The sequence below is a fragment of the Anolis sagrei genome, chromosome 2, assembly GCF_037176765.1.
Source record: "Anolis sagrei isolate rAnoSag1 chromosome 2, rAnoSag1.mat, whole genome shotgun sequence".
Classification (NCBI taxonomy): Eukaryota; Metazoa; Chordata; class Lepidosauria; order Squamata; family Dactyloidae; genus Anolis; species Anolis sagrei.
The window spans coordinates 302493245-302514394 of NC_090022.1; the positions used below are offsets into that span (position 1 = coordinate 302493245).

A 21150-nucleotide genomic window follows, 5' to 3' on the forward strand; every position below is an offset into this window, starting at 1 on the left:
TCATCTCCATTTCTAAGCCGAAGAGCCAGCGTTGTCCGTAGACAACTCCAAGGTCATGTGGCCAGCATGACTGCATGGAGCGCCGTTACCTTCCCGCCGGAGCGGTACCTATTGATCTACTCACATTTGCATGTTTTCGAACTGCTAGGTTGGCAGAAGCTAGGGCTGACAGCGGAAGCTCACGCCGCTCCCCGGAATCGAACCTGTGACCTTTCGATCAACAAGCTCAGCAGCTCAGTGCTTTAACCCACTGCGCCACTGGGGGCTCCAAGGCTGTTAGTTTAGGAACTTGAAAAAAGAATAGGGGAAAACACCAGGAATTGATCAGTGGTTAAAGAAAATAAGGGAAATAAAAGACATGGACAAATTAACTTTTCTACTAAAGGAAAATTCGGGAAACCCAACTAAACAGACAGATTGGTCACTGATGGACGAATATGAAGAAATGAAAAAAATTAAAGAATCATAAAACTCTTATTAAAGGGAATGTAAGAAGAAGGAAGTTTTATTATGTTAAAATCAATACAGAACACGATGTAATACAATAATACAGAACACTATAGAACACATAATTTTGAAACTGCAAAGGATTGGATGGAAGTCACCAGGACTTTTATTTTTATCTTTTTAAAATCATTTTTATCAGGTTTTTTTCCCTTTTTTTGTAGTATTACTTGAGTATTACTTTTTCTGTTATTATTGTTCTCCTACTTTACATGTGAAAAACTTTTTTTCTTTTCTACCACGTTACCTTTTCCCCTAACCTTTCTTTATCAATATATATGTACATGTACATATACATATACATATATATATATATATATATATATATATATATATACACATACATACATACACACACACACACACACACACACACACAAATATATACACACATACACACACTAGCTCTGCTGTGGCCAACCTTCCCTTCCTTCCCTCTTTCCTTCCATCCCTCTTTTTCTTTCCCTTCTTCTTTCTTCCTTCTCTACCTGTTTTTTTCTCTCACTTTCTTTTCTCTTTGGTTTCATCCTTCCCTCCCTCCCTCCCTCCCTCTTTCTCTCTTTCATTCCTTCTCTCCTTCCTTCCCTCTTTCACTTTTTTATTTCCTTTTCTCCTTCCTTCCTTCTCTACCTTTCTTTCTTTCCTTCTCTACTTCTTTCTCTCTTTCTCTCCCTCTTTCTCTCCTTCCTTCCTTCCTTCCCCCTTTCTGTGTATGTGTTTTGTGTGTGCATATATGTGTGTATATATTTCTGTATATATTTGTGTAAATGTGTATATATATGTGTGTTTGTGTATATATGTGGTTTTGCGCATTTTTTTTTGTTTTTTGGCTTTTTAAGTCTCTTCTGTTGTATTTTCCAGTGTTTTTATGAGTGCTGGTCACTCGTTGGCCTGAGAGGTGTCTTGTGTCCAAATTTTGTGTCAATTTGTCCAGTGGTTTTTGAGTTATGTTAATTTCACAAATGAACATTACATTTTTATTTATATAGATAAAGAAAAAAGAATAGGGAATAAGAGACTGGATAATACTCCTCAAAGGAGAACAAAACCTCAAAGGACAAGAACGGAAGCTACAACCATCTTCCACCCCCTTCCCTCTCCCCATTATTGACCCTCTCTTTCCATTTCCCTAACCCTATCAAATCCCTACCCATTTTTTCACCCCCTCACCCTACCCTCACACCCTATTTATTTCCCTACATAATTTTATGTAAAGGATCAATTGAAAATGTGAATCAAAATTATTTTAAAAATAAACTTAGGCTGTTAGGAATTGTGAGAGCTGAGTGTTGTGACTCAGCTGGAACCACAGACACAGACTGATAGTGTTGTGACTCAGATGGCATCTCAGAGTGATGAGGATGATGGGATTCAGGTTCACAATCAGGTTCAAAATGTTCCTGTTGTAGACAATGAGGAGCAAGGTGTGCAAGTTCAGTTTCCCACAGCAGGGAAGGATGTTTTTGATACTGAAACTAGTCAGGTGCAAATTGACTCAGGAAAGGAGGAGAGTTCTCAGCCTGATAGTAAGCAGGAAGGCAACCAGGCTGACACTAACGAGCAGCCTGACCTTGATGAAACGGGAGTCTTAGATTGGGCTGACCATTTGGAATTCAGAGTTCGAAGGAGTGTGAGAATAGCCAACAAGAAGGAGGTCTGAGGCCAAAGAAATGCTTTCATGTATTGCAAAGGGTATTAAGCAGTGTGTTTGAAAACAAACCTTTGTCAGAGCAACTTCTCGCTCAACCAAGCAGCTTGTGCTCGTTTGCCTGGATTATCTTGCAGTTCTTGTGTCCATGGTCTTGGGATTTTGTCATGCTCTCACGGGACTTTGTTTCATTGGTGCCTCTTGGAATCCTGCTTTATAGTATTATGTTTTATTGATCTTTGGAACATTACTTGTTTTTTAAACTTTTCATCTTTTATTTTTTAATAAACTACAAAGACTTCAGCCTGTGTGCCGTTCTGGTGATTTCAGCAAGGTGAATCTATTCTGAGGTGCAGCACTGAAGTCCAAAACACCTGGAGTGCCGGCCAGAGTTTGCCCATGTGTGCCTTAAGGTCAGGCTCTCCCTCGATCTTCTGTTTCTTCGTCCTCCCCCTCTTGCAGGGATCGCGGCCCGGGATGTGGCCCACGCGCTGCGCTCCCTCAGCCAGGCGGCACGCGGCGTAGCGGCCAACACGGAAGACCCCCAGGTGCAAGCGGCCGTCCTGGACTGCGCTGGAGACGTCATGGACAAGGCCGGCAACCTGATTGAGGAGGCCCGCAAGGCCGTGGCCAAACCGGGAGACCCGGAGAGCCAGCAGCGCTTGGCACAGGTGAGTTGAGGGCAGGAGTTGAGTCTGGCTTGCCTTCATTGACCGTGACCCCCCGCCAGATGCAAGGCCATTTTTGCTGGGGCACAATGGGGGTCGCCCGGTGAGTGGGGCAGTGCTTCCCACCCAGAATGGGAGGCTGAACCCCATGGGTGGGTGTCTCCCTCTCTCCCTCTCTCAGGTGGCCAAGGCCGTCTCTCAGGCCCTCAACCGCTGCGTGAACTGCCTGCCAGGGCAACGGGATGTGGACGCCGCCATCCGCACCATCGGCGAGGCTAGCAAGAGGCTCCTGGCTGAATCGGTGAGTAACCCTCCACTTAGTTATTTATTTGTTTGTTTGTTTATTGTGGCATTTCTATGCCGCCCTTCTCACCCCGAAGGGGACTCAGAGCAGCTAACAAGATATATATACATACAATACATTGTATTATTAGAATAGTATAATATTAGTATTAGATATTACTATATTGTATTATACGATTATATTGTAATATTATTAGTAATATTACATGTAATGTATTGTCAAAGGCTTTCATGGCTGGAATCACTAGGTTCTTGTGGGTTTTTTCGGACTATATGGCCATGATCTCAAGGCATTTTCTCCTGATGTTTTGCCTGCATCTATGACAAACATCCTCATAGAATCATAGAATCATAGAATCAAAGAGTTGGAAGAGAGCTCATGGGCCATCCAGTCCAACCCCATTCTGCCAAGAAGCAGGAATATTGCATTCAAATCACCCCTAACAGATGGCCAGCCAGCCTCTGCTTAAAAGCTTCCAAAGAAGGAGCCTCCACCACACTCCGGGGCAGAGAGTTCCACTGCTGAACGGCTCTCACAGTCAGGAAGTTCTTCCTAATGTTCAGATGGAATCTCCTCTCTTGTAGTTTGAAGCCATTGTTCCGCATCCTAGTCTCCAAGGAAGCAGAAAACAAGCTTGCTCCCTCCTCCCTGTGGAGGATGAGGATGCTTGGTAATGAGGATCCTCTCATTACCTCTGAGGATGCTTGCCATAGATGCAGGCGAAACGTCAGGAGAAAATGCCTCGAGAAAAACCCACAAGAACCTATTACATGTAATGTAAATATATAATTATAATATCTTATTATTAGTATTAGTATTCTATTGCATTACATTGTAATATTAGAAATATTATGGACAGATTATGGTGAATTTTCCAAAAAAAAAAAAGAAGACATTAAGAATGAGATAAGGAGATGGGAGGAGGTAGCAAAAGGGAGTGAGAGGAAGGGCCAGAGAGGAAGGCCGTTCCCCTTGAGGAATGCTGCAAAGCCAAACACCCCCAGCCTTGCATGTCTTCCTCTTCAGTCACAGGTGAACTCCTGCAGACCTTGAGTGATTGTCCCTCGGAATGCAGGAGGCTGCCCTTTCTCTGGGTTAGGTTCCTGGAGGCGGTCTTGTCCAGGACTCTAATTGGCAGGCTCCCCAGAAGCATTTCTGCCAAGGCCTTCTAGCCCTCCCTGGTATCATACAGTGGGTTTCCTATTGGACAACTGACCGTGTTTAGGTTCTAGAGAACTGGGCAATGTCTGAGTTTGTGGTTCAGGGCGTCCATCCAACCCACCAAAGCCACCAAGGTCCTCTGTGTCCTCCTCCCCTGAAAAGTCCAGTTGGGTTTATCTTTAGTTCCAGGCTACCAGGGTGTTGGTCATAGTTTCATTGCAGGTTCTGGTTGAGGTGGGTATAGCTTGGTGAGGATGTTGTGTTTGGGGTGGTGATGCAGGTGCCTGGTGTTGTCATCTTTGCCATGGTTCCTGCAGTGCAAGTCCTAGTAGTCAGCAGCCCAGTATGCGACCGCTTCTTCTTCACCAACTTGAAGGCATGGCCAGCTGCTTCACCTCCAGACCATTGCAGAGTCTCTTATCTTCTTTTTCTGTCCTCTTCTCCCCCCCCCCCCCATCCACCCAAGTTCCCACCAAGTGCCAAGAACTTCCAGGAGGCCCAGAGCCACTTGAACCAGGCCGCAGCTGGTCTCAACCAGTCCGCCAATGAGCTGGTGCAGGCCTCAAGAGGCACCGCCCAGGACCTGGGCAAGGCTTCCGGCAAGTTTGGCCAAGACTTCAATGAGTTCCTTCAGGCCGGCGTGGAGATGGCCGGCCAGTCCCCGGTGAGAGCTGCTCCTTGGTGTGGCCGAGGGGGGTGGGTCTCTTGGGTGGTCTCCTTGGGTAGGGTTTACCGGTGGCAGTCAATTGGGTTGATGGAGATGTTTGGTTTAAGTATGGAGGATGGGGTGCCAGGGGGCAAGTGTCCCAACCAGCTCCAGCGCGTGACCATTTGATCCTCTCTCTTCTCCTCTGCCACAGTCCAAGGAAGCCCAGGCCCAGGTGGTCTCCAACCTGAAGAGCATCTCCATGTCATCCAGCAAGCTCCTGCTGGCCGCCAAGGCCCTCTCGGCTGACCCTGCTGCCCCCAACCTCAAGAACCAACTGGCAGCCGCTGCTCGGTAGAGTCCTCTGCTGGAACGTGGGGTGGGACAGAGTTGGGGGGTCTCTCCTGAGCCCTTTTTTGTGGGGGGAGGAGAATGGCTAAGCTTCACTGGCTTGAGAAAACTATCCAGCCATTCTGCCCAGAGGGGACTCATGGGGTGCCCACTACCATTGCAGAGCGGTGACGGACAGCATCAACCAGCTGATCACCATGTGCACCCAGCAAGCGCCAGGACAGAAGGAGTGTGACAACGCCCTGAGAGAGCTGGAGGTGATGTGGGTGGGATGGGCTACATTTGCCCAGGTTGGCTAGGAGGAAATGAGGCTAAGGGGTCCTCAGCAGCAGGGTTTGGTGGTCTGCTGACCGCTCTCTTTCCTTCCCCGCTGCCCTCTAGACTGTGCGAGAGCTTCTGGAGAACCCCACTCAGGCGGTCAATGACATGTCCTACTTCAACTGCCTGGACAGTGTCATGGAGAACTCCAAGGTGAGTGTGTGTTGGGGGGGGGGAGGCACCTCCCTGTCTCTTGGGTGGCCCATAAGGCTGGGTTTTTTGTGTCACTTGCTTTGCCTATGGTCCTTCTGGATTGAGACCCCCTCCTCAGGGCAGGGGCAAGGTAGGGGTCCAAAGGCATCTCTCTCAAGTCACAAGAGAGTCCCAGGTGTGTCGGAAGGTCACCTTGGGGGAGAAATGGAAGTTGGGCTCTGGCTTGGCCAGGACAGGATTATTTGTGGCTCTTGCTTTGCCTGGGGTCCTGCTGGATTGAGACCCCTCTCCTCAGGGCAGGGGCCAGCCAGGGGTCTAGAGGGAGCTCTCCCAAGTCACAAGAGGGTCCCAGGTGTGGCGGAAGGTTGCCTTGGGGGAGAAATTGAAGTTGGGCTCTGGTTTGGCCAGGACAGGATTATTTGTGGCTCTTGCTTTGCCTGGGGTCCTTCTGGATTGAGACCCCCCTCCTCAGGGCAGGGGCAAGGTAGGGGTCCAAAGGCAGCTCTCCCAAGTCACAAGAGGGTCCCAGGTGTGTCGGAAGGTCACCTTGGGGGAGAAATGGAAGTTGGGCTCTGTCTGGCCAAAAGTCCTGGCCTCTGGAACACTTTTTGGAGCACCAGGTATTGTAAACTGAGAGTTAAACCAAAATCAGGATGTGACTGTAACCAGATAGTTAGACTTTCCCCTTGCTGAGACCAAACCATGAAAGAACTCCCTGTTGAGGGTGAGGGTCCCTTTGTGAAGACATCCACCAGCTGCCAGGTTGTCACACACAAAGCAGCTGTGTTTGCTGCCATTGTGGTGAGCCTTGCAGGGGATGTCCTGCTCTGGCTTGGGCATGGAATTCATCACCTTGGAATGTATTTCCATAAGTGGCCCTTAGCCAAACCCCACGGCCGGCCAGCTGATGCCCTCTCTTCCTCTTGCAGGTCCTGGGGGAGGCCATGGCGGGCATTTCCCAGAATGCCAAGAACAGCAAGCTGCCCGAGTTTGGCGAGTCCATCAGCACCGCCTCCAAGGCTCTCTGCGGTTTCACTGAAGCCGCTGCCCAGGTAAGGAAGTGCGGGAAGGGCACGATTCCTTCTTGTCCCCCACGTGCTGTGCTGTGTTGTGTTTGGTGCCCATTGCACGAGGAATGTGACCAAGAGGCTGTTAGGAAAAACTACCCCAAAATATACAGCAGAGCATCCAAAAACAAACAGGATACAAAAGTTGAGCATTCAGTTCATTAGCGAGCAGAGCGTGAAGTGCCGTGTGATGTGGCTGTAAAGAATCCAGAGCTTAGGAGGCAAAGATGCAAAGTCCAATCTTAAAAAAATCACGAAGGATATATTTACAATAATAAGGACTGTTCCGTCTTCCAGGAGCTTGGTTTGCATTGCCCCTTAGTTGCATGAAATACCTTCCTTTTGCATTTCTCCCAGGGTTGCTACAGTCTCAGCAGCACCCTGAAAGTTAACTATTAACAGGGGCTTAAAGCCAGCCTGCAAAAGCCTTTTGCTGTTATTGGTTTAAAAAAGTATCTCTTTGGTCCAGAGACCGCCCTTTTTCCTGGGGATGAGAACTCCATTTTGGAGAAGCTCTTCTGCCTTCTTCAGTTTAGAAAAAGCCTCGGATGTGCTTGTGGTCAAGCTAGGCAGTTAATTTTAACTCTTTAATAGTTAAAATTAAAAATATGCCCAGCATATTTTTAATTTTAACTATTACGTTTGGCCCTGCGATAGATTTTAATGCGTCGTGGTGTTTTGTTAATGTTATTATTTATTTATTTATTAATTTACTTTGCTTCTCTACGGCTGTATCTCAAGCCCGAAGGCGACTCACGGCGGTTCACAAACAGTAAAAACAGTAGAAACAGCAGTGGTTCCATACAACATATAACAATTGACTTAACACATTATCCATAAATTACCAATAAGCAATTACAATACACAATTATTACAAAAAACAACCGTGCCCAATCTTCTCATCATCCAAGCGTAGTCCAGGTTCGTCGTCCATTGTTCCATTCCTATGTTCCATTACCAGATTGCACTCAATTACTCAAACGCCTGCACAAACATCCAGGTCTTCACCTTTTTGCAGAATACCATTAGAGATGGTGCCAGTCTAATGTCCGTAGGAAGGGCGTTCCACAGCCGAGGAGCCACCACCGAGAAGGCCCTATCTCTCGTCCCCGCCAGCCGAGCTTGAGAAGCAGGCGGGATCGAGAGCAGGGTCTCCCCGGAAGATCTCAAAGTCCTGGTGGGTTCATAGGCAGAGATGCGGTCAGATAGGTAGCTTGGGCCGAAACCGTTTAGGGCTTTAAAGGCCAATGCCAGCACTTTGAATTCAGCCCGGTAGCAGATCAGTAGCCAGTGGAGTTGGCGCAACAGGGGGGTTGTATGCTCCCTGCGCTCCGCTCCTGTTAAAATCATGGCTGCCGAGCGTTGGACTAGTTGGAGCTTCCGAGCCGTCTTCAAAGGCAACCCCACGTAGAGAGCGTTGCAGTAGTCTAAACGGGATGTAACCAGAGCGTGGACTACCGTGGCCAAGTCAGACTTCCCAAGGTACGGGCGCAGCTGTTATTGCTTTGCTTTGTTATTGCTTTGCTTTGTTTTGATTTCATTTTGTTGTATTGTTGTCGTTGTTTTTACTGTTGTATTTGGGCTTGGCCTCATGTAAGCCGCGCCGAGTCCTCCGGGAGATGGTAGCGGGGTACAAATAAAGGTTGTTATTATTATTATTATTATTATTATTATTATTATTATTGTGAGTATGGTTACCCTCTTGCCTTTGAAACCGGTGCTGAGCTCAGATAGGGGAAGACCTGCTCTTTTTAGAGATAGCAGGTCGGCGCTGGGGCAGAGAATATCTCAGGATTTCTCTGCCATTGAGAGAGGCTCTATTACTTCATCCCCAAACTAATCTTGAGCTTTGATAGGGAAAGACCTGCTCTTTCTTAAAAAAGCAGCTCAGGGTTAGGGTAAAGAATCCCAGGATTTTTCTACCGTTGGGGGAAAGTTAACTCAGCAGCTGAAGGAAAAAGGAAAGAACATCTATATAATTTCACAAGTTGACTGCTTGTGTTTGTAACTTCATCAAGCTGTGCCAAGTCTGTCAAGGACTTTGAAAAATAAATGTTCTGTTTGATGTTCAAATCTGGATTGGCCTCAGTTGCTGAGAATCCTAAGCTTCTAAGTAAGGCACCTGCAGTTCACCCGGATAAAGAAAAAAGCGCATCTTTATTTTAACTTTTTATAGTGTCTGGGTGTGACGGCACAAAAACTAACTACAATTCTTCATAGTAAAGAACTGGGCCTGAGGCCTACTCTAACGCCCATCTCTTTTAAGGTTTCAGAGAGGGAAAACTCAGTCACTACATCTCTTCCAACACATGAGCAGAGAAAGATCTCAAAGCACACAGCACATACTCATAGAATCATAGAATCATAGAATCCAAGAGTTGGAAGAGACCTCATGGGCCATCCAGTCCAACCCCATTCTGCCAAGAAGCAGGAATATTGCATTCAAATCACCCCCAACAGATGGCATTCAAATCACCCCCGACAGATGGCTCCTTCCAAAGAAGGAGCCTCCACCACACTCCCTCCGGGGCAGAGAGTTCCACTGCTGAACGGCTCTCACAGTCAGGAACTGTGCCACTCTTCCTCATGTTCAGATGGAATCTCCTCTCTTGTAGTTTGAAGCCATTGTTCCATTGCGTCCTAGTCTCCAAGGAAGCAGAGCACTTTGTTCTCCATAAAGTGTGAGAAAGCAGAAGGCAGATTCAAAAAGCTTGTAGTAGAAAAGGATCCATTCTAAACAACCAATCAGAATGAGAGCAGAAACAGAGACAGGAGAATAATAAATAAATAAATAAATAAACTTTATTTATACCCCTCCACTATCTCCCTAAAGCGGACTCGGGGCAGCTAACATGAAGCCAAGCCTGAAGATATAATACAGCAAAATACAGAAATCAGATACATTCCCAACTGTCATACAGGAGACGTGAGGGAAGGGAAACCCTTAGTCTGTACTAAGCTAACTAAACTGTTGCTCATTGAGGACTTGAGACTTGGTCAGCGTGGGGTTGAATCCCAACAGGGCAGCGTCACAGAGTCTCTCCCCACTTAGTTCCCTTCCGTTCTCTGCTCTCACCCCTCCTCTTCTGTCCCACCTTTGCTCCTAGGCCGCCTACCTGGTGGGCGTCTCCGATCCCAACAGCCAGGAAGGGCAGCAAGGCTTGGTGGACCCCACCCAGTTTGCCCGTGCCAACCACGCCATCCAGATGGCCTGCCAGAACCTCATCGACCCGGCTTGCACCCAGTCCCAGGTAAGGGGCCGCTGTCGTGAGCCACTCAGCAGAAGGGCAGGTGGCCAGTTGGTGAACAGGCAAAGCAAATCCTCTCCTGAAATTCCTGCAAGGGATCTTGTGGGAGGTGGGACACCCCCAGACCCGACCCCAAAGCCCAAGAGAGAGGTGCCACGCGGTCTGGTGGCTCTGCCTTGGGAGCAGAAGCAGGGACTTGAAGGGAAGGGAGGAAGAAGGAAGGAAGGAAGCGTGCCTTCTTCTGCCTGGATGGGGCAAGGGAGGGTGCCTGTGGGTACAAAGGGCTGAGATGAGCGAGCCTTGTTTGGCCCCGCAGGTCCTGTCGGCAGCCACCATCGTGGCCAAGCACACGTCCGCCCTCTGCAACACCTGCCGCCTGGCCTCCTCCCGCACGGCCAACCCGGTGGCCAAGCGCCAGTTCGTCCAGTCGGCCAAGGAAGTGGCCAACAGCACCGCGAACCTCGTCAAGACCATCAAGGTACCGCTCTCCCCTCACTCGCGTTCAGTCTGGTGTGGGTGGCTCTTATCAAGGGAGCTCGCCAGTCTGCAACGCTGGGGCTTGAACCCGTTACCCGATGGCCCTTAGGCACGGGGAATCTGATGCCTGGCACTTGCAGGTAATAATAATAATAATAATAATAATAATAATAATAATAATCTTTATTTATACCCTGCTACCATCTCCCCAAGAGACTCGGTGCGGCTTACATGAGGCCAAGCCCAGTAGTGCATTACTACAAAATATTATTTATTTATTTATTTATTTACAGTATTTATATTCCGCCCTTCTCACCCCGCAGATTACAGTGAACATATATATGCAAACATTCAATGCCAATTTTGACATACAAGGTATACAGACATACACAGAGGCTATTTAACTTTTCTGGCCGCCAAGGGAGCTGTCGCTTTCATCGTCCATCTGTGACGCTGATGAAGTACTTCTGCATTCCCCACATGCTTTTGCTGGAGTCTTTTTGATGACCTCATAAATTAGTTAAATTAGCCTCCCCTACCTAATTTTCCTACTTGAGAGATGCAACTGTCTTTCCGGTTGCAAAGGTCGACAACAGGCTACACACAATTGGTTGGAAGCCCACTCCAACCCAGGCTGGCTTCGAACTCATGACCTTTGGTCAGAGTGATCTTAATGCAGCTGACACTCAGCCAGATGCGCCACAATCCCGGTGCACTGTTTTATTATTTTAAAACCAAAACACAAAACAAACATCGTAATGAAGTAAATAAAACATAAGAAAATAATAAAACAGTGCAAAAAATACAATCGCAATGAGTGGGCCACATGAACAAGATAAAATGATTAAAACTCAGGATGAGATAGAAATGGAACGGAAAATATTTGTGCGGGAGAGATGGGATCTGAAGCCAGTTCCTTCTTGCTGGCAGGGAAGGAGGGGGGGGAGGAGGGGTGCTCCTGTTATTCATTTCAGTGGTGTACCCCCCCCCCCCGCAGCCCCTCGGTTCCCCCTCCCCAGGCCATGAGGAAGCACAGCCTGCAAAACAGAGGAACTGAAAAGGGGGCTTTGGCAACGCAAAACCTGGTGTTAGCCTAGTATATATGTCATTTGCCAGAAGCCACTGAAGGTCCAAGTCTCTACCCCTATCCGCCAATATGGCCACGTGACATCAGTGAATGCCTCTCTGGCTCATGGGATCAACCATTGACCAAGGAAAGGGATCTAGCTGGAGGCAGAAAGAATAACAGAAAATCGCTGGGTTGTTGTAGGTTTTTTTGGGCTATATGGCCATGTTCTAGAAGCATTCTTTCCTGACGTTTTGCCTGCATCTATGGCAAGCATCATCAGAGGTAGTGAGGTCTTCTGAGGATGCTTGCCACAGATGCAGGTGAAACGTCAGGAGAGAATGCTTCTAGAACATGACCATATAGCCCAAAAAAACCTGCAACAACACAGTGATTCCAGCCATGTAAGCCTTCGAAAATACATTGGATAATAATAATAATAATAATAATAATAATAATCTTTATTTATACCCCGCCACCATCTCCCCAGTGGGGACTCAGGGCGGCTAACATGAGGCCAAGCCCAGACAGTACAGTACAACGCAATAATATACAGAATGCAAAAAAAAAAAAAAAAAAAAAAACTTAGATCAGAAAATAATTACAGTAGCAAAACAAAACAATAAAGCAAAATTAACACAATATAAAATCAGACAGGAAGGGCAGGCCAAATGGACGAGATAAAATGATAAAACCCTGGGTGAGATAGGAATTGAAAATGTGTAAGTGAGAGGAGACCAAGAAGGATAAACAGTGGGGTACGGCTTTCAGTTTAGGGCAGGGGAAAGTGCATCATAGGGGCAACACTATAGGTGGGGCAAACAGAAGTGGAATAAATGGTCACTCTCCAAAAGGAGAATCCATTGGTTGGAGGATGCAAAGAGCAGAAGACAGCTCCTCTGGTCATCACTCCCAGATGATAGCCTCCAATGCCCTTTACCATTGTTATCTGGAAGTGATGGGAATTGTAGTCCTGGAATATGTGGAAGGCTGTGGATGCCCAACCTGCCAGGGCTGGAGGGGATCAGGTGCTCAGTCAAAGGCAGGTGTCCCCCTGTGGTTCCCTGTCAGCTCCAGAGGTACAGCCAGTGGTTGAGGCTGATGGGAATTGGAGTCCCACAACATCTAGCCAGCCAGAGGTTGGACTCCTGCTTCCAGGACCTCTTTCCAGCCATAAAGTTGGGTATTTCTCCCTTTTGGAGGGAGTCTTCTGTGCCTCATGAAGCCAGATGAGGCAGGAGGGGGTCCCCTGCTTTTTCCCCTGGGGGTGGGCTTCTCTCCCCCAAGGAGGGGAGGCTGACCTTTGTGTCCCCCTCAGGCCCTGGACGGGGCGTTCACCCCAGAGAACCGGGAGCGCTGCCGTGAAGCCACAGCTCCCCTCATCGAGGCTGTGGACAACCTGACCGCCTTTGCCGCCAACCCCGAGTTTGCCACTGTCCCGGCTCAGATCAGCCCAGAGGTACGTACGGCCCTGGAATCGGGCGGAGCAGGGGAAAAGGAGCCACTGCCACACATCTCACCCAGCCCTTGGGTGGCCAAGAATGGCTTTCTTTAGGGGAGGGGGCCCTTGCAGAGCCATGGCTGGGAACCCTTGAGCAATGACCACCTCCCTCTCCCCTTTCCTGCCAGGGCCGCAGAGCCATGGAGCCCATCGTCGCCTCGGCCAAGACTATGCTGGAAAGCTCTGCCGGCCTCATCCAGACCGCCCGCTCGCTGGCCGTCAACCCGAAGGACCCGCCCAAGTGGTCTGTCCTGGCCGGACACTCCCGGACCGTCTCCGACTCCATCAAGAAGCTCATCACCAACATGAGGTAGGTGTTGCAACCCAGAGCAGGAAACGAGACCATAAGATAACAATCCACCACACTTGACTGTGGGAAAAAACAATCCCTTTTTATTGATGCAAAATGGTTACAAAATAGAAGAAAATGCAAAGTCAAAAAGCCATTGTAAAATTCAGCAGTCAAGAATATCTATGAACTAGATCAAAATCCAAAAGCAACACTGTAAAAACCTGGAACCTGTTAGCAATCCACTAACCGTACTTGGAGCACTAGAAGCCTCTTGGGATGTAAGCCACGGGAAACGGGAAATCTGCCAAGGTAATGCCTCAGTCTAAACGATGTCTGATCTAATGAGGCAACCTGGCGAGAGGCACTTAAAACTGAAGAAACTGTTTCATGACACGCCTCCAGGCTTTGAAGCCTGTGTTTCCTTTTCCCTTAATCTGCTTGACCTTCGCAGACTCTGCGATTCACTCCTGTTTTTCCAAGTCTGTCTTTTTCTATCCTCATTAAGGAACCCAGGTGTTAACTCCTCTGAAGAGCTATCACCGCTTGGCTCTGCAACATTCTCATCAGAATGTGTAATTTCACTTTCCAAGCCACTGACCTCAGAATCAACATTTTCATTATCATCAGGGAAAAATACATTTTCAGTAGCATCAGGAAATACAATCAGAGAATCAGGTTCAGGTTCACATGCAGGGTGAACCCCAACAGTAGGTGTGGCCCAGTCCAGAACAGTGGCAAAGGACCATTCAGTGGTGGCTCTGGGCTTCCTGGTGGTCCGGAGTGAGCCTTGGCCTGGCATGTTGGACAATGTAGCAGTGGGACCCAGAGAGGGGGGGCTTGAGTGGTGCAGGGATGAGGCGTGGGAGCCAGAGAGGAGGCCTCTTGGCTAACCATCTGTGGCAATTCCCTCAGGGACAAGGCCCCTGGGCAGCGCGAGTGCGACGAGGCCATTGAGCAGCTGACCAAGAGCATCCGGGACGTGGACCAGGCTTCCTTGGCCGCCATTAGCCAGCAGTTGGCGCCCCGCGAGGGCATCTCCCATGAGGTGAGTGGGTGGGGAAGAGCTCTCTTGTGCTGGTGCGTCACTAAGATATGGAGGCGGCCCTGACCATTGCTCGCTCAATGGCAGCTTTTAAGCCAGAAGGAGGAATCGGCCAGCCTTTTGTGGGTCTGGAGGGCTCCTTGACCCCAAGGAGCCCAGCACTTTGTTGCTCCTGCCTGGAGGACTCACCCTGTCGCAGTGCGCTGTTCCTGCACATAGTGCCTGCTCCTGCTCATCGTAATGTTCCATGTTGCTGTCTGAAAGGGGAAGGGGGTCTGCAAACTGAAGAAGCCCTCTCCATAGTCCATCCCAAGTTGTAGCAGCAGGGAGACTCCTTTGCACAGTAGAAGCCCCACCCTTTGGCTCATGCTTGCCAAGTTGCAGAAAAACAAAACTAGACTACTGCAATGCACTCTATGTGGGGTTGCCTTTGAAGACTGCTCGGAAGCTTCAAATAGTCCAGCGAGAGGCAGCCAGGTTAATAACTGGGGCGGCATACAGGGAGCATACAACTCCCATGTTACGCCAGCTCCACTGGCTGCCGGTTTGCTACCAGGCACAATTCAAAGTGCTGGCTTTGGCCTATCAAGCCCTAAACGGCCTGACCCAAATTACCTGTCCGAACGCATCTCCCTCTATGAACCGCCACGGAGATTAAGATCTTCTGGGGAGGCCCTGCTCTCGGTCCTACCACCATCGCATGTGCGTTTGGCGGGAACAAGAGACAGGGCCTTCTCCGTAATTGCCCCTGGTCTATGGAACTCACTTCCTAATGAGATCAGGTCAACCCCCTCCCTCTTGTCCTTTAGAAGGATGATAAAAACGTGGCTGTGGGACCAAGCCTTTGGGACTGTGCAATGAGGAAGAGATGGGAACCCTTAGTGTGCTAACCAAAGTCGATATGGTTTCTGAAACAGTTTTAACTAGAGGATTTTAACATCAAGATGAGTGATTTTAATGTTTTTGTATGTGTATGGTTAGTACGTTTTGGCATTGAATGTTTGCTGTTTATATGTTGTGCTCCGCCCTGAGTCCCTTGAGTTGGGGTGAGAAGGGCGGAATATACATGCTTTAAATAAATAAATAAATACATTTTGTCAGAATGGAAAGTTGCTACCGTGGTTGGTCAGCCAGAGGAGGTGGTTCTGACCCCGTGCTTCCTGGGGCAGCTTTTCTAGGAATTCACCCCCACTTGGCCCCTTTCTCTCCCCACAGGCCTTGCACAACCAGATGATGACCGCCGTCCAGGAGATCAGCAACCTCATTGAGCCGGTGGCTGGAGCCGCCCGAGCCGAAGCCTCCCAGCTTGGGCACAAGGTACTGTGGGCCAACTTGTGTGTATGTCCTGCTCCGTGTCCTAGGAGGAGATGGGAGGCATTGGGTCAAACCCAGGAGGGAGACCAGTAAAGTGTCATGGCCTAAGGCAGTGGTTCTCAGCCTGTGGTCAGTGGACCACCAGTGGTCCCCAAGATTGAAAATCTGGTCTTTGGCCTCACCATTACTGCACTATTGGCTCTAAACCACATGGCAATGAGAGTGAATGGTCTCGCAAAACCCTCTTCTGGTTCCAAGACAACGGGGATGTCGGGAGGGGGAGGGGGACTACCCACGAAAGATTACTACGACCACATCACCCCCTAATTATTAAATATGGTTTCCTGTGGGTGGGCATATGGCGACTACTAGATGGTGTATGTTCTGTATCAGAAACTAGAGCTGAGGTGGTCTGTCCAATGCAGTTTTCTGAATCAGCACCACAAGTAACCAAGCTCAGTCTAAAGTTGACCAGAAACTCAGACATGTATGGCTTTACCTTGTAGGACTGTTTCTGAGGGATGTCAGTTGCTCTGGACCACTTTCAGATTGCCGTGAGGTTACTTACTTACTTACTTACTTAGGCGATCCCTTGTAGTCCAAGGATGATGGTCCTCCAAGTGTAGTATCCTGGCGGTGAGTCTGTAGGTGACTGTGGAGCCCTATTCTTGACCTGCATCTTCTCCCACAGTGAGGGCAAGTGGAAAGTGGTCCCGGTCGGAGTTGGCATGATGCTCCTTCCTCTTGGCACGTTTCTCTCTTTTGCCCTCCATTCGTGCCTCTTCAAATTCTGCAGCACTGCTGGTCACAGCTGACCTCCAGCTGGAGCGCTCAAGGGCCAGGGCTTCCCAGTTCTCAGTGCCTATGCCAGAGTTTTTAAGGTTGGCTTTGAGCCCATCTTTTCCTGTCCTCCAACGTTACGTTTTCTGTTCTTGAGTTCGGAATAGAGCAACTGCTTTGGGAGACGGTGGTCAGGCATCCATGAGGTTAGGCTACATATGGGACCGCAGAAGGTGCCTGCTGAACTGCACAAAGGGTGGGCATGGGGAGTGTTATCCCTGCAGGCAAGCTTTCCTTGTAGCGGCAGCCTCTTGCCCCATAAGCAATGGGTGCCAAGGCAGGAGTGTGCCAGTTTGCCCGTGGTCTTTCCTACTCAGTCCTAGGGAGGAGGGAGAGTTTGTGGCCTCCTCTGTCAGCTCTGGCCAAACTTGACTGACACATGAGGACTCACCAATGTCACCCCCTGACACCTTGGGGAGAGACTAAAGGGAGGACTTGTGAAGTTGGCGTCCCCTTTCTCGGCTGATGGAACAGAATGGCCTCCCATATTCACCTGTGGCTTCTCCATTCACTGCCTGGTTCCTTCCTATATGCAAAAAGGAGAAACCGAATGTTGGAGCCTACTCTTGTGTAATAAAGAAAATAGGACAGTCCTTGTGCAAGGACCTGTAGTCTACTCGTCTGTAGTAAAGACACATGAAGAATATTTTTTTCATCTTTCAAGAAAAGAACAAATTATTTCTGTTTAATGTGAATGTAACCATCTTATATTTTATTGACATTTGCATTTGTATGTATACATTGAGTTTGTTTAGATACATTTGCACTGCTGCAATTAGTGGATATTGATCTCTTCCTTCCCATATGAGTCATCCCTGCTCTTCCTATAGCTCAGGCATGGGCAAACTTCAGCCCTCTTCCAGATGTTTTGGACTTCAGTTAGGTCAAGAGTTAGGCCAAGAATTCTCACCTCCCCGTTGTGCAAAGAGAAGCGTTTGGGAGACCCTGAAAGGGGATATACCAGGCATGGGCAAAGTTTGGCCCTCCCTCCAAGTGTTTTGGACTTCAGTTTCCACAATTCTTAATTCTTGGCCTAACTGAAGTCCAAAACACTTGGAGGGAGGGCCAAACTTTGCCCATGCCTGGTATATCCCCTTGCAGGGTCTCCCAAATGCTTCTCTTTGCACAATGGGGAGGGAGAATTCTTGGCCTAACTCTGTGTCTTGAAACTCTTTGCAAAGAAGCCAGAGCAATGCAGGAGGCTAATCGCAGCTTTGATGCTCGAGCAAGAGCTAGTTCCCCAAGTCCCCCTTCTCCTTGTGCCATAGCAGGGCTTCAGTTCCAAGTCTTCCCTCTCTGCAGGTGTCTCAGCTGGCTCAGTACTTTGAACCGCTGGTGCTGGCAGCCGTGGGTGCCGCCTCCAAGATGCTCAACCACCAGCAGCAGATGAACCTCCTGGACCAGACCAAGACGCTGGCCGAGTCAGCCCTGCAGATGCTCTACACGGCCAAAGAGGCCGGCGGAAACCCCAAGGTGGGGCAGGTGGAGCCTGGGGGAGGGGAGACTGGGCGGTCAGCACAGATGTGCTCCCCCATGCGTGGACTGATGGCCAGAATCACCTGTCATATCCACCCATGGATGAGCGAGCATCACCAAAGTGTGTCCTCTTGATGTCCCACTCCTTGACTCTGAGCTGTGCTCTCTCCCCCCAGCAAGCGCCCCACACCCAGGAAGCCCTGGACGAGGCTGTGCAGATGATGAAAGAAGCCGTGGAGGACCTCACCGCTACCTTGAACGAGGCTGCCAGCGCAGCAGGCGTGGTGGGCGGCATGGTGGACTCCATCACCCAAGCCATCAACCAGGTGCGACAGGGATCCAGTGGGATGACTGGGCAGTGGGGCTGTGAGGCCGCAAGGGACAGGGCAAGAGGGCACCATCCTGGGCCCAGCCTGTGAGCCCCTTCCTCCTCTAACTGCGGGAGAAAGGAGAGCTTGCTGTGGACGGGAAGGTCTCCTGTGGACTTTGGGAGGACCTGTTGATGTGGTTGCAGGCGGCCATGGCACGTGTCCTCACTTGTGGGCTTACTGAAGGCCCACTGGCTAAGGCATGGCTACTCTGCTGGACTGCAGTGGCCCAGTGGCTGTTTGTCTGCCTGTGGCCACTGGATCTGGCATGAAATTCCCCCCAAAATCAGCAAAAGCCTCAATCGTTTTAGCCTCAGTATCATCTCTCTGTTGTTTTGGTCGGTCTTGAAATCTGAGTTTTCTCCCGCTTCTTAAGATCTAAGAGAGCACATCCAAACCCTCCTCTTGATCAGGTGTTGATTGGTTTCATGAATTCTCTAATTTCTCAGTTTTGAATTCTCTGGTTCACTCAAGTAAGTTTTCTGGTTATGTTGTCAGATTGTAGGATCTATATAGCAATATTAAATAACCACTCACAAGCCGGTTTTGCTTTGAAATGGATATATTGCTTGTATCTCTGCAGCAAAGAAAGACACTACTGACGTTTTCCCACCACCACTTCCTTTTATACACCTTTCCTACCCATCTGCTCCTCTTCTCAGTTTCCTTATTAGAACTTGTTGCTTCACAAGTTCCAAAACAAGGTTTCCAGTGCAATCTGCTAGCTTCAAAATGTCACAGAGAGAGAACTGATTCAGCCAGGATGATTCAGTCAGGATGTCACGGAGGGAATTTGTGATGTCTTCATGCCCTCAGAAATTGACTCCTGACACATGTCCAAAGAAATGTTTATTTCTTTCACGTCTGCAGAGAAGTTCCTTCTCATTTACGTCACTTCTTCAAAATGTTGGGCACATTCAGAACGAGATCTGGGGTGAAATCCTAGGACTACGTAGTTGGAAAGAGACCACAAGGGCCACTAGTCCAAACCCCTTCTGCCAGGCAGGAAAACACAATCAAAGCACACCACACACATGGCATCCAGAGAAGGAGATTATCCTCCTTGGGATGAAAAAAAAAACCAGAAGAAAATATAAATAGCAAAACCCACAGTTAAAAACCATTCAAGCATATTCAATGCATATTCAAAATTAAAGGAACCTCAGGCCCTGTTGTTTTGCCCCAGAGAAACATGGGAAGGGTGGGCTTGCTTTCTTGCAAGACCCCCCTCCCCGCTGTTTTTTTTTTTTTGGTGCTTTCATTCCATATATAGAATCATAGAATCCTAGAATCAAAGAGTTGGAAGAGACCTCATGGGCCATCCAGTCCAACCCCATTCTGCCAAGAAGCAGGAATATTGCATTCAAATCACCCCTGACAGATGGCCATCCAGCCTCTGTTTAAAAGCTTCCAAAGAAGGAGTATCCACCACACTCCGGGGCAGAGAGTTCCACTGCTGAACGGCTCTCACAGTCAGGAAGTTCTTCCTCATGTTCAGATGGAATCTCCTCTCTTGTAGTTTGAAGCCATTGTTCCATTGCGTCCTAGTCTCCAGGGAAGCAGAAAACAAGCTTGCTCCCTCCTCCTCCCTGTGGCTTCCTCTCACATATTTATACATGGCTATCATATCTCCTCTCAGCCTTCTCTTCTTCAGGCTAAACATGCCCAGCTCCTTAAGCCGCTCCTCATAGGGCTTGTTCTCCAGACCCTTGATCATTTTAGTCGCCCTCCTCTGGACACATTCCAGCTTAGAGTCAATATCTCTCTTGAATTGTGGTGCCCAGAATTGGACACAATATTCCAGGTGTGGTCTAACCAAAGCAGAATAGAGCATGGGGAGCATGACTTCCTTAGATCTAGACACTAGGCTCCTCTTGATGCAGGCCAACATCCCATTGGCTTTTTTTGCCGCCACATCACATTGTTGGTGGTAAATGGTGGTATCTCTGGATACCAGAGTGGCTCGGTCTCTGGAAGACCGAGCCACTCTGTTGAAGAATATCTTCCAGGAGACTGCTTGTTGGGCTACTACTTGCAGGGGTCACTCCAAGGCCCATGAGGGTTGGTGGCACTGGGCCGGACAGGCTCTCCGCACGGACGGTCAGTGCAACAGGGTCCTCGCAGCATTCATAGTGGTTACCACCATTTATTTATTTATTTACACTATTTCTATTCCGCCCTTCTCACCTGACAGGGGACTCAGTTCGGATTACAATGTACACATATATGGCAAATATTCAATGCCAAAGACACACAACAGATATAGACAGACAGACAGAGGCTATTTAACTTTTCTGGCCGCCAGGGGAGCTGTCGCTTTCATCGTCCATCTGCGACACTGATGAAGTACTTCCGCATTCCCCGCATGCTTGCTGGAGATTTTTATGGCCTCATAAATTAGTTAAATTAGCCTCTCCACGCATGGGTGAACCTAATTTTCCTATTTGACAGATGCAACTGTCTTTCATAGAATCATAGAATCCTAGAATCAAAGAGTTGGAAGAGACCTCATAGGCCATCCAGTCCAACCCCATTCTGCCAAGAAGCAGGAATATTGCATTCAAATCACCCCTGACAGATGGCCATCCAGCCTCTGCTTAAAAGCTTCCAATGAAGGAGCCTCCACCACACTCCGGGGCAGAGAGTTCCACTGCTGAACGGCTCTCACAGTCAGGAAGTTCTTCCTCATGTTCAGGTGGAATCTCC

The 21150-nt window shown here is 48.8% G+C and overlaps 1 protein-coding gene across 2 annotated transcripts in view; it reads left to right on the forward strand.

Annotated features, from left to right (window-relative positions):
* TLN1 (talin 1) overlaps positions 1–21150 on the forward strand; it is a 136082-nt gene that overhangs the window by 83786 nt on the left and 31146 nt on the right. For both annotated transcript variants that reach the window (XM_067464710.1, XM_067464711.1), the window contains 15 exons: positions 2615–2823; positions 3002–3121; positions 4752–4949; positions 5146–5285; positions 5446–5539; positions 5664–5753; positions 6683–6805; positions 9928–10071; positions 10385–10546; positions 12930–13070; positions 13241–13422; positions 14317–14449; positions 15662–15763; positions 17903–18073; positions 18253–18402. In XM_067464710.1, coding sequence (XP_067320811.1) covers positions 2615–2823; positions 3002–3121; positions 4752–4949; positions 5146–5285; positions 5446–5539; positions 5664–5753; positions 6683–6805; positions 9928–10071; positions 10385–10546; positions 12930–13070; positions 13241–13422; positions 14317–14449; positions 15662–15763; positions 17903–18073; positions 18253–18402 — 2159 coding nt within the window. The remainder of the gene's footprint in view (positions 1–2614; positions 2824–3001; positions 3122–4751; positions 4950–5145; positions 5286–5445; positions 5540–5663; positions 5754–6682; positions 6806–9927; positions 10072–10384; positions 10547–12929; positions 13071–13240; positions 13423–14316; positions 14450–15661; positions 15764–17902; positions 18074–18252; positions 18403–21150) is intronic.